The 13,502-nt window shown below is 37.9% G+C and overlaps 1 protein-coding gene across 1 annotated transcript in view; it reads right to left on the bottom strand.

Moving 5' to 3' along the window:
- The window catches only part of RAVER2 (ribonucleoprotein, PTB binding 2), an 87,274-nt gene that overhangs the window by 54,677 nt on the left and 19,095 nt on the right, over nucleotides 1-13,502 (bottom strand). Inside the window, 1 exon segment of the mRNA XM_036026220.1 lies at nucleotides 3,266-3,332. Coding sequence (XP_035882113.1) covers nucleotides 3,266-3,332 — 67 coding nt within the window.

The following is a 13,502-nucleotide window of genomic DNA, read 5'->3' as shown; positions in this document are numbered from 1 at the left end:
CTTTCTTTCTGCTGAAAAGACTTCCTTAAATATTTTTTATAATGCAGGTCTGATGGTGAAGAATTCTTTCACCTTTTATATGACTGAAAAACCATCTTTACTTCACTCTTGTTCTTGAAGATATTTCTGGTAGGTAACTAATTCCATACTGATCTTTTTCTTTTCCCCAGTAACAAACAAGGAAAAATGTTGCCCCGTGGTCTTTTCATTTGCATTATTCCAAGAAATTCATGGTCATCTTTATATTTGTCCCCTTTTTTAGCTGCTTTTAAGATTTCCTCTTTATAACTAATTGTATACAATTTGTTTGCAATGTACCTTGTTGTTTTCTTTGTGTTTTTGTGCTTGGGGTTGGTTAAGCTCTGCAGGGTTTAGAGTTTTCACAAAATTTGGAAATTTTTCAGCCTTTAACTGTTTAAATTTTGTTTCTGCAGTCCCCCCACCCTCTTTCAGAGACTACAGTTACTCTAACAGTAGGACTCCTGAAGTCATCCAACAGCTCGCTGGTATTCTGTGCATGTTTTAATAGCTTTTTTCCCAACTCTCTGTTTCATTTTAGGTAGTTTTTATCTCTATGTATTCACATTCAATAATCTTTTCTTCTGAAATGTCTACTCTGCTGTTAACCCCATCCACTGTATTTTTTAATCTCAGCCATTATAATTTTCATTTCTAGAAATCTGACTTGGTATTTTTAAAATACTTTATTTATTCATTTTTAGAGAGAAGGTAAGGGAAGAAGAAAGAGAGGGAGAGGAACATCAATGTGTGGCTGCCTCTCACACGCCCCGTATCAGGGACCTGGCCCACAACCCAGGCAGGAGCCCTGACCGGGACCTGAACCAGAGACCCTTTGGTTTGCAGGCCAGCACTCAATCCACCAAGCCACAGTAGCCAGGGTGGTATTTTTCAATTATCTTCTATATTGGCATTTAATATGTTCAAACATTACTATAATCTCTTGTACGGATGGAACAATGTTATAAAAGCTGTTTTAATGTCCATTTTCGTTCATTCTTCTGCTTCAATTCCAAGTAGTTTTGATTACTCTTCTCATTATTACGCCTAGTAATTTTTTATTTGATGCCAGACACTACACCTATTACCTCATTGGATGCTGATGTTTTTGTATTTTTAAAAATATTCTTAAGTTTAATTCTAGGATGTGGTTAAGTTAACTAGGAAACAGCTTGATTCTTTCTGGTCTCATTTTCAAGTTTTGTTAGGTAAGACCAGAATTAATTTTCTTGATTCTTGAGTCAAGACCCTTCTGAATACTCCTTCTGAGATACCATGAATTATGAGGCTTATCACCTAGCTGATGGAAATATCACTATTCTTGGCCCTGGATGAGCCCTGAAGACTGTTATCTCTAAATAATGACAAGTATCTTTGTCAACATTTCATAACGCTGAAATTGTACATAACATATGACCCAGTAACTTACTTGTGGAGAAACTGTGGCAATGAATAAGACAAACAAAAGGATATTCATTGCAGCATTATTTGAAATACTGAAAAGGTTAAAGCTTCCTAAATGCCTACCAGTAATGAATAGATTTATCAACAGTGATAAATTCACAGGACAGAATAATAGGTAGTAGTTTAAATCAGGGAACTAGAACTATATATATCAACATGAAAAGACCTGAAAATAAGGTTAAGTTAAAAAAAAGAAGAAAGTTACTAAATGAAACATATAGAATACCATTTATATAGAGTTTTAAAAACACTGAGAACAACATTATTAATTACATCAAAAGTATAATAAAATTACAGGTATTAGTCAAGGTAGTCTGGTAACAAATAGCTTCACAATCTCAATGGTTTAACAAACAAAGGGCTTTGCTGTTGTTGTTGTTGTAGTCGTGTTGTTCACGTTACACATCTCATGCTGAAAGAAGGAAAGGAAGGATGCAGGTTTTTCTCATCATAGCCACTCTGGGACCTAAGCTGAGGGGCTGCATCTTCCTCAGTTACTTTTGCAGGGAGAAGGGGCACAGGTGAACCACATGCTGGCCCTGAAATCTCCAACCTGGAAGAGACACATGTCATTTCCGTCAGCACTTTGTTCACCAAAAACCAAGCCATGTGTGCACGCCTGACGTCACACAGGGACAGAGGGGGACTGTCTCGCCTCACACCCAGAAGAAACAGAACAGGAGTCCGTGGACAGCTCTCATGACTACCACAGCTCAGCGGCGAAGGATGGCAAGTGTGCATGGAGTCTCTAGGTGCTTGCCCTCAGGAAAGGAGGGACAGACGGGATGGAGTCCGCAACAGGGAGAAACTGTATTTCACCTTCACCTGGAACACTCCTATGTTTAATTTTATAAAGTTAGAAAAAAAATGCAGAATTTCTGACCATACTATCAGAAACTTTTAGTCAACAAATCTACCTTAAGGTTCCAGCATATATATATACTTTAAAGACAAAAATGTTTTAAACAAAAAAAATATTTTTATAAAACATTTGCTAATTTGTGAATGGATGTGTGCATAGTGGTGATATCATCCTCCATACTTTCCCTTACTTTATCATCTCAAAAAAATGTTTTTTTAGACATTTCCATTATCTTATATAAACAAAGGAAATAATCTAGATCTTTTAATATCTAGATTATCTTTAAAAATCTAGTCTTTTAATATCACAGATATAAAACTAATACCCAGAAAAATTAAGCAATTTCCCCAATTGGCCCAGCTAAGGTCATACAGTTTACTCAATGAGTCTAGTAATAAATTATTAAAACTGAAGATAAAAAGCCTATAAAGAATATTAAAAAAAACATTAAAACCTATAACACTAGAATAGTCATCATAAAAATTAGTAAGGCTCAAGTAACACTATATTAATTAATGTGATTAAAATTCAGGATACCAGCCCTGGCTGGCATAGCTCAGTGGATTGAGCGCGGGCTGGGAACCAAAGTGTCCCAGGTTCGATTCCCAGCCAGGGTACATTCCTGGGTTGCAGGCCATAACCCCCAGCAACCGCAAATTGACGTCTCTCTCTCTCTCTGTCTCTCTCTCTCTCTCTCTCTCCCCCCCTTCCTTCCCTCCCTAAAAATAAAAATAAATAAAATCTTTAAAAAAAAAATTCAGGATACCAATCTTCAGAAAATAAATTTTATGAGTTACATGTATATGGTTTAATGCTTAAGAATTTCAGTGATTAGCTTAAGAATGAAGACACTAAGCTTTTTTGTTTTACAATGACTAATGTACAATCAAAATGAAATCAGATGTAGAACTGAAATCTTACCTGTTCGCTTATTTCTGTCCACATAACAATACTTTAACTCATAGTCTTGTAATAAATCATGAACTTCCTGAAAGAGACCAAACATGAATTCAATTAATGCACAAATGCAGTTAGTGCATGATCCATGGTGGTGCATTAGTCTACCACCATTAGTCTACCGCCCTCCCCATGTAAAAAATCGTCCATGAATTTCTATAACTTATTTCAATTAAAAGCACGTAAAGCGCACCGGACAGGACACCAACCTACCTCTCCAAATATATCTCCAATACAACCTCCACACATTCCCATATTCCTGTTCGAATGACTGCTCACTGCCTCATGACTATACCACATAGAGTCCCCACTCTGAATTTCTGTTGGCGTGGGTACCTTGACCTAGTGCGGGGCAAACATACTGCTAAAGCTCCCAAACTTGACCTGAAATCACATGCATCCGTTGACATCTCAGCTCAAATGTTCTTCCAGTAATCTTTCCCCAATTCTTTTCCACAGGACATGACCTTTCCTGCATCTCTCCTAACAATGGTCACATTTTATACCTTTCTTATAGAAAAAAATATTGATATTAAACATTTCTACTTATGTACTACACTCTAAGTTCCTAACAAGTAATAAACCTTTAGATGCTTATAGTACCGGTATGCAGAATAAATAAATGTAGACTGTAAACCTAACTTAGAGACCCTGGGTATGAAGACAAATAACTACCACCAAGGTACAGTACAATGCAGTCTGTTTTCCCTAGATGTTTAAGCTGGCCTTCCGGTTCATTCTGCTCCTGTTATTAATCCAGTATTAACTTGTTTCTTCTTTTTTTTAAAGATTTCAATTATTTATTTTTAGAGAAGGGGAAGACATGGAGAAAAAGGGAAAGAAACATTAATGCATGATTGGTCCTCACAGGCCCCCCACTGGGACCCCCCCCTCTGCCCCCACTGGGACCTGGCCAGCAACCCAGGCATGTGCCCTGACTGGGAATTGAACCAGCGACCCTTTGGTTTGCAGGCCAGCACTCAATCCACTGAGCCATATCAGCCAGGATGTGAACTTGTTTCTTCTGATATCATCCATCAACCTGGGAGCCTGAAAAAGTACATTTCTATTTCTAGTCCTTCCTGTTACATTGATATACTTGAGTACAGGAACTATATTTCGTATATTTGTATATTACTTGCATTGCTTTGCATAAGCTAGACATTCAAATATACTTAAAGTGAATGAATTTAATTATTTTAACACTGAATTGATATTTGGCCTTGAAAAAATATACTCTTAATGCACAACAGATGCAGTTATGATTTTTTAAAGGAACTGGACCTTCCATACAGGTGGATATTCTGATCTCAGATTGGAGAGTTATGGCCAACCTGTTCTATATTGTACATAAATAAACCAAATATACACAAGTACTAGTATGTTAACAATCTAAACTAATTAATTCAATAATAATTATTATTACCACTGTTATAGTTAATATTCATTTAGCTTTTACTAGATACCAGCACACTGAACTTACTCCTTTCATTAAAAATCAGGAAACTAGAGCAGAGCAAATTCAAGTAGCTTGTCAAAGTCACACACTTGGTAGCTTGCTGAGTGAAGACTCACCCACCAGTCTGGCTCCAGGACCATACTCTCAGCCTCTGTGCCATACTGCTTATTCCTTGCAGTATTAATTGAAAATAGTACACTACCACTAGTCATTATACACACAATGTCACTTCTGCCCTAGTAAGTAATCATATGGGAAATAAATAAAAGGACAGTTACAACTTGAGAAATACTTTTCCTTTTAACCCAGTGCAAGGGGAATAAAGAGTGACAAAGTAGATAAACAAAATGCTGGGCCTTCTGGCTCTCCGAGCAGCACTGTGGTGGTTGGCAAGAACAAGCGCCTAACAAAAGGCAGCAAAAAGGAAGACAAGGAGGAACTGGTTGATCTATTTTCTAAGAAAGGCTGGTATAATGTGAAAACACTGTTATGTCCAATATAAGAAATACTGGGGAAAAACTAGTCACAGAAACTCAAGGAACCAAAATTGCATGGACGATCTCAAGGGTCATGTTTCTGAAGTAAGCCTAGCTGTTCTGCAAAACGATGAAGTTGCATTTAGAAAATTCAAGCTAATTATGGAGGATGTCCAGGGCAAAAACTGCCTAACTAACTTCCATGTGTGGATCTTACCCGTGACTCCATGGTCCAAAAGTGGCAAGCCCCAACTGAAGTTCATGTTGATGTCAAGACTACTGATGGTTATTTGCCTCACCTGCTCTGAGTTGGTTTTACTAAAACACTCAACCATCAGATGTGGAAGACCTCTCTTGTGCTCAGCATCAACTGGTCTGCCACATCTGGAGAAGATGATGAAAATCATGACTTAAGAGGGACAGGCGAATGACTTGAAAGAAAGTGGTCAATAAATTAATTCCAGATAGCACTGGAAAAAACAGAGGAAAAGCTTTCCAGTCTGTTTATCTGCTCCATGGTGCCTTGTTAGCAAAGTCAAAATGCGGAAGCAGCCCACGTTTGAATTGAGAAAACTCATGGAGCTTCATGGTGAAGGTAGCAGTTCTGGAAAAACTACTGGGGATGAGACAGGTGCTAAAGGTGAATGAACTGTTGGATATGAGCCCCCAGTCCCAGCATCTGTTTAAAACTCAGACACTGAACAGCGACAAATTTTTAAAAATCCAATTTGTGGGAAAGAAACACAAAACAATACTGGGTGGAAAAAAATGTAATTATAAGGAAGACAAGAAAGATAAAAAAGGTAAGGTTGGTAATTTAGTATTCCTAATTAGCAAGTCAATATTAGAAATGTTTTAAAATACATATACTTACCAGTTCTGTAAAATATTATTTGATAAATTATATAGTAGTATGATCAATAAATGGAGTTTATATATTACTATGGTAATTTTTTATCTTGTAAACTCAGATGTTTTCTTGGACTTAAAGGGCTGGCCCCCGCACTCACGTGTACTGGTTGAGAATCTAGACGAATGGATAACTCAGGTGCAAAGGTGCCCCCTGAAGAACAAGGGTCTCAACCCCACACTGGGATCCCCAGCCCAGATCACCAGAGCTGGAAAGAGGAGCCCACATAAGAGCTGGTTGTGAAAATCAGTGAAGATTCTTCCTACCAGGAAGAGACGAGAGTTGATTAGAGACCCAGGCACCATCTTAAGGGTCAGTGCACAAACTTTTGTTCTTGGTCATTCTCCCAGAGCTCTGGTGGTGGAAAGGTGACTAAGAACAAATTGGAGTCATTCCAAGAAAAACTGGGTTGCATGGCCCCATGGAGAGATCTGGAGGGCCAGCCCCCAAGGTCTCTGTGCACACTTCTGTGCTGAGTCGCTGTCCCACACACCCACAGATGCCATCTTCCCCGGGTGGAGCACTCCTGTCCTTACAGCACCAGCCTGGAGAGTGTACTACCCCAGTCTTCTAACTACCAGTGGCCCATGCCAAGCTCTCCACCTGCAGAGAAGTCTGCTGCAGTTAGGACACAGTGTGCTCTGCCTTGGGGAACAATGAGGAAGACAAGAGTCTTGGACAGACACTGAGTTATGTGGCTCCAAAGTAGGAGCCATTTTTCCCCTGCACAACAGCAGTGCCATACCCCAACAGGAGACCCACTAGCCCCATCCTCCTGATTCCCAGTGGCCCTACCCTGCCCAGCAGAAAAGTCTGCTGGCTGTACCCAGGCAGGACCTGTGGCATGCTTTTTCTTGAAGTTCTTGTCGGAGTCTTAGACAGGCACTGTTAAACAAAGGGAGAAATTGACAGTAATAGTTATAAGTAGAGGATGTTAACACCTCATTGACATCAATGGATAGATCTTCCAGACAGAAAATCAACAAAGATACTGCGGCCTTAATCAACGCACTACACAAGATGGATTTAACTGATATTTTCAGAGCATTTTCCCCCCAAACAGCAGAATATAAATTCTTGTGAAGTGCACATGGAATATTCTCCATAACAGACCACCTGTTAGGACACAAGTCTCAATAAATTTAAGAATACTGAAATAATATCAAGTATCTTCTCCAACCACAACAGAAATCATTCAAAGAAAAAAACTGAAAATACATACACATGGAAGCTAAACAACATGTTACTAAACAATGACTGGATTAACAATAAGATCAAAGAAGAAATAAAAAACTACCCTGAGATGAAAAAAAATGAAAACACAACAACATAAAATCTATAGGACATGGTGAAAGCAGTCCTAAGAGGGAAATTCATAGCAATACAGGCCTGCCTCAAAAAACAGGAAAAACCTAAAATAAACAATAAAATCTTACACCTAATTTTTTTAAAAATGCAACAAACAAGCCCTGGATGGCGTAGCTCAGTGGATTGAGCGCAGGCTGCGAACCAAAGCATTGCAGGTTCGATTCCCAGTCAGGACACATGCCTGGGTTGCAGGCCACCGCACCCAGCAACCACACATTGATGTTTCTCTCTCTCTCTTTCTCCTTCCCTTCCCTCTCTAAAAATAAATAAATAAAATATTTAAAAATGTAACAAACAAAGCCCAAAGTGAATAGGAGAAAAATAATAAAGATCAAAGCAGAAATGAAATAGAGTAAAAAAATACAAAAGATCAATGAAACCAAGACCTGGTTCTTTGAAAAAATACAAAGGTTGATAAATCTTTAACCAGACTCATCAACAAAAAAGGATAACCCAAATAAACAAAATCAGAAATGAAAGAGAAGTAACAATTGACACCACAGAAATACAAATGATTATAAGAACATCTTACAAACAACTATATGGCAATAAACTGGACAATTTGAAAGAAACAGATAAATTCCTAGAAATACAAAGTCTTCCAAAACTGAATCAAGAAGAAACAGAAAATCTAAACAGACCAATTGTAATTAATGAAAATGAAGCAGTAATCAAAAAACTCCTACCAAAATAAAGTCTTGGGCTGAATGGCTTTACAGTTTAATTTCACCAAATATTCAAAGAAGAACTAACATGTATCCTTCTTAAATTACTTCAAAAAATTCAAGAAAGGGGAAGACTTCCAAGCTCATTTTACGAGGCCAGCACTTTCCTGACTACAAAACCAGATAAAAACACTACAAAGACAGAAAATATCCCTGAAAGCCAATATCCCTGAAGAACATAGATGCAAAAATCCTCAACAATATATGAGAGCAACAAATCTAGCAATACATTAAAAAGATCATACACCATGATCAAGTGGGATTTATTCCTGGGATGCAAAACGGGTACAATACCTGCAAATTAATCAACATGCTAACAGCACATAAACAAAATGAATGATAAAAATCATATGATCATATCAATAAACTCAGAAACAGAATTTGACAAAACACAGCACGTTTTTATGATAAAAAAGACTCAGCAAAGTGGGACTAAAGGGAACATACCTAAACATAATAAAGGCCATATATGACAAACCCACAGCCAACCTCATAAATAGGCAGAAACTAAAAGTGTTTCCTATAAGATCAGGAACAACACAGGGATATCTGCTTTTACCTCTCTTATTCAAAATAGTACTAGAAGTCCTACCCGGCAATCAGACAAGAAGAAAGAGAAGGCATCTAAACTGGAAATGAGGAATTAAAATTGTCAATATCTGCACATGGCATGAAACTGTATACAGAGAACCCTAAAGATTCCACAATAAAACTACTAGAACTGATAAATGAATTCAGTAAAGTAGCATGATACAAAATTAATATTCAGAAATTGGTAGCATTTCTATACACCAATAAACTATCCTAAAGGGAAACAAAGAAAATTATCCCCTTTACATTGCACTAAAAAAAAAGGAAAGAAAATACCAAGATATAAACATAACAAACATAATAAACATAACAAGTACAGGTAAAAGACCTATACTTGGAAAATTATAAAATACTGAAGAAATTTAAAACAATACAAATAAATGGAAGCATGTATCATGCTCATGTAGAATCAACTTCATTAAAATACCCATACTACCAAAATCAATCTATAGATTCAATGCACTTCGTATCAAAATACCAACAGTGCATTTCACAGAATTAGAAAAAATAATCCAAGAATTTATATAAAACTACAGAAGACCTTGGATAGCCTCAGCAATGTTGAGAAAGAAGACCAAAGTTGGAGTTATGCTACATGATTTCAAACTGTACTACAAGGCTATTGTAATCAAAATAGCATAATACTGGCATAAAAACAGACATACAGATAAACGGAATAGAATAGAGAGCCAAGAAATAAACCCACACCTATGTGGTCAATTAATATTTGACAAAGGAGGCAAGAACATACAATGGTGTAAAGACAGTCTAGTCAATAAGTGGTGTTAAGAAAATTGGAATGATACATGCAAAAAATAAATCTAGAGAGCTTCTGGCCAAGATGGAGGTGTAGGTAGATACACCTTGCCTCCTCGCACAACCAAAAGGATAACAATCAATTTAAAAACAACAACAACAACAAAAACAACCAGAATTGACAGAAAATTGAACTGTATGTAAGTCTAACAACCAAGGAGTTAAAGAAGAAACATTCATCCAGACCAGTAGGAGGGGTGGAGAGGGGCAGCCGGGGCTGAGAGAACATGTGGCAAGGCGGAGGCTGGCAGATGGGGAGGTCCTCCATTTACATGGGAATAAAACCTGGGAGGAACAACTGGGGAGCGAGATCAAGCAACCCAGGGCTCCAGCGCTAGGAAAACTAAAGCCTCATAACTGCTGGCTGTAAAAACCTGTGGGGGTTGCGGTGGTAGACAAGCCCACTCACCTGGAAATCAGTACCAGCAAAGCACCTGGAAGGGTGTCATTTGCTTGTGGGAAGAAAAGGAAGTGACTCAAAGTGGAGCAAGAGCCAAGCAAGTGGCACTGTTCACTCTCTGACCCCTCTTCATAACCTCTGGCTGTAAAAATCTGTGGTGGTTGTGGCAGTTCTTCAAACTGCGGGTCTCTCAGGAGAGTCCCTTTGAGGGACTCACTGGGTCCTAGAACCTCCACAAGCCCAACCACTCAGGGTATCAGCACCAGGGCAGCAACTGGAAGGGTGCCAGTCACTAGCAGGAAGTGGGGGAAGTGACTGAAATCAGGGCAAGAGTAGAGCAAAAAGCATCATTCCTTCTCTGACCCCTCCCTCACATACAGCACTATACAACACGACAAAACAGGTTGGCCCCACCTAGCAATTAACTAAGGCTCCACCCTTTACAATGAATTATAAGACAAAGAACTATGGCTGAATGAAAGAACAGATTAAAACTCCAGAAAAAGAACTGAGCAAAACAGAGATAGCCAACCTATCAGATGCAGATTTCAAAACACTGGTAATCAGGATACTCACAGAAATGATTGGTTATGGCCACCAAATAAAGGAAGAAGTGAAGGCCATACAAAGTGAAATAAAGAAAAATATACAGAGAACCAACAGTGAAAGGAAGGAAACCAGGACTCAAATAAATGATTTGGAACAAAAGGAAGAAATAAACATTCAACTGGAACAGAATGAAGAAACAAGAATTCAAAAAAAAAATGAGGAGAGGCTGAGGAACCTCTGGGACAACTTTAAATACTCTGACATCTGAAATACAGGGGTGCCAGAAGGAGAAGAGGAGGAGCAAGAAACTGAAAACTTATTTGAAAACATAATGAAGGAGAACTTCCCCAATCTGCCAAAGGAAATAGACCTCCAGGAAGTCCAGGAAGCTCACAGAGTCCCAAAGAAGTTGGACCCAAGGAAGCACACAGCAAGGCACATCAGAATTACATTACCCAAGATTAAAGATAAGGAGAGAATCTGAAAAGTAGCAAGAGAAAAGGAGACAGTTACCTACAAAGGAGTACCCATAAGACTATCAGCTGATTTTTCAGAAGAAACCTTGCAGGCAAGAAGGGGCTTGCATGAAATATTCAACATCATGAAAAGCAAGGACCTACATCCTTATTATATGAAATGTTAAAGGGACTTATCTAAGAAAAAGAAGATCAAAACTATGAATAAAATGACAACAAACTCAAAACTATCAACACCTAAAAAAAAACTGACTACACAATCTACTAGAACATGAACAGATCATAGAAATGGAGATCACATGGAGGGTTATTAGCAGGAGTGGGAAGGGGGACAATGGAGGAACAGGTACCAGGAATAAGAAAATAATTGCTAGTTATAAAATAGACAGGAGGAGGTTAAGAACAGTACAGGAAATGGAGAAGCCAAAGAACTATTATGTATGACCCATGGACATGAACTAAGGGGGTGAATGCTAGAGGGAATGGGGGTAACAGGAAGAGGGGGAAAAAGGGATAACTGTAATAGCATAATCAATAAAATATACTAAATTAAACAAATAAAACTAAACCATCTTCTTGTATTATATACAAGAATAAACTCAAATTGAATTAAAGACTTCTAAGATATGAAACTATAAAACTCCCAGGGAAAAAATAGGTAGTAAAATTTCTGACATTTTTTGTAGCAATTTTTTTTAATATAATCTCCTTGGGGAAGTGGAACAAAAGAAAAAACAAATGGGACTACATCAAACTAAGTTTTTGGAAAGCAAAGGAAACCATCAACAAAGCAAAAAAACAACCTACTGAAGCAAAAAGACAACCTATTAAATGGGAGAAGATATTTGCCAACAATACACCTCATTAACAGGTTAATATCCAAAATTTGTAAAAAACTCATAAAACTTAATACTAGGGGGAAAAAACATTTAAAAAGTGGACAGAAGACCCAAAGAGATACTTTTCCAAGGAAGACATACAGATGGCCAACAGACATGTGAAAAGTTGCTCAACATCACTAATCACTGGAGAAATGCCAACCAAGACCACAATGGGATACATCACACCTGTCAGAATGGGTATCATCAGTAAATTAACAGACAAGTGTTGGCAAGAATGTGGAGAAACGGGAATCCTCCTGCACTCTTGGTGAGAACGCAGATTCGTGCACCCACTATGGATAACTTTTTGGAGGTTCCTCAAAAAATTAAAATGGCACTACGACCCAGCGATTTCACTTCTGGTAATACATATATCCAAAGAAACTTGAAATGCCAAATCGAAAGAATATGTGCACTCCCATGTTATTGCAGCATTATTTAGACTAGCCAAGAAATGGAAGCAACCCAAGTGTTCATCAAGTGGATTAAAATGCTATGACACATATACACAATGGAATGCTATTTGGCCATAAAAGAAAATGAAATCTTACCTTTTGCAAAAGCATGGATGGACCTAAGAGGGTATTATGCTAAATGATATAAGTCCATCAGAGAAAGACAAATACCATATGATTTCACTTACACGTGAAATCTGAAGGGCAAAATAAATGAACAAACAAAATAGAAACAGACTCATAGATACAGAGAACAAATTTACAGTTGACAGGGGTGAGGGGTGGGGGGCTGGATGAGAAAGTTGAAGGGGTTAAGAAGCACAAATTGGTAGTTAGAGAGTAGTCACAGGGATGTAGATTACAGCATAGGGAATATAGTCAGTAAAATCGTGATAAAACTATGTCCGAGGCCAGAGAGGTTCTTGAAATGGAATTACTCTGCATAGTACGTGATTGTCTAACCACTATGCTGTATATCTGAAACTGATACAGAACAATATTGAATATAAACTGTAATTGAAAAAAAAACAAACACATTCTGCGTTCTTCATTAGGAAAAGGCAACCCTTTTTATGTATACATCTTGCCAATCAGCTAATTCAATACTTTATGGAGACAGTGACATGGGTTGTTTGAAGAGATCCAGTGCGTGCTTTTTAGCTGCACAGACTCTAATCTCTCATTTCACTAGTTAACAGCTGTCAAATGCCAGATAAAGAAAACCTGACCCGGCTCTTCACATTATCGAGAACCTGTAAACAAATGACATGCTATGTTACTAAGTCAACTGAGAGATTTGCCTGAGAGATCTCAAGTATTCAAAGATGTGTTTTCCAACTTAGAAATTCAATTTTTAAAATATGTATATTTCTAACCACAGCTTTTCTATGTCTCAGATGTGGAATGCAGACTTTGCCAACTTGGAAACCTAACAAAGCTTCCTGCAAAGAAAAAAAAACTATTATTTTTCTCCATGTCCTGATTGTTTTGACCCAGGCAAAAGTGGGTCACCCCTCAAGTTGAGCCTTAGAAAGTTGGCCAAATTAAAAACTTAAAACCTGAAAGAGTCCTAACAACCATTTGCCAAAATTCTAC

Source organism: Phyllostomus discolor, chromosome 5 (genome assembly GCF_004126475.2).
Source record: "Phyllostomus discolor isolate MPI-MPIP mPhyDis1 chromosome 5, mPhyDis1.pri.v3, whole genome shotgun sequence".
In the NCBI taxonomy this organism is placed as follows: domain Eukaryota; kingdom Metazoa; phylum Chordata; class Mammalia; order Chiroptera; family Phyllostomidae; genus Phyllostomus; species Phyllostomus discolor.
The sequence above is the reverse complement of the archived record's forward strand: the minus strand, read 5'-3'. Positions and strand labels throughout refer to the sequence as shown.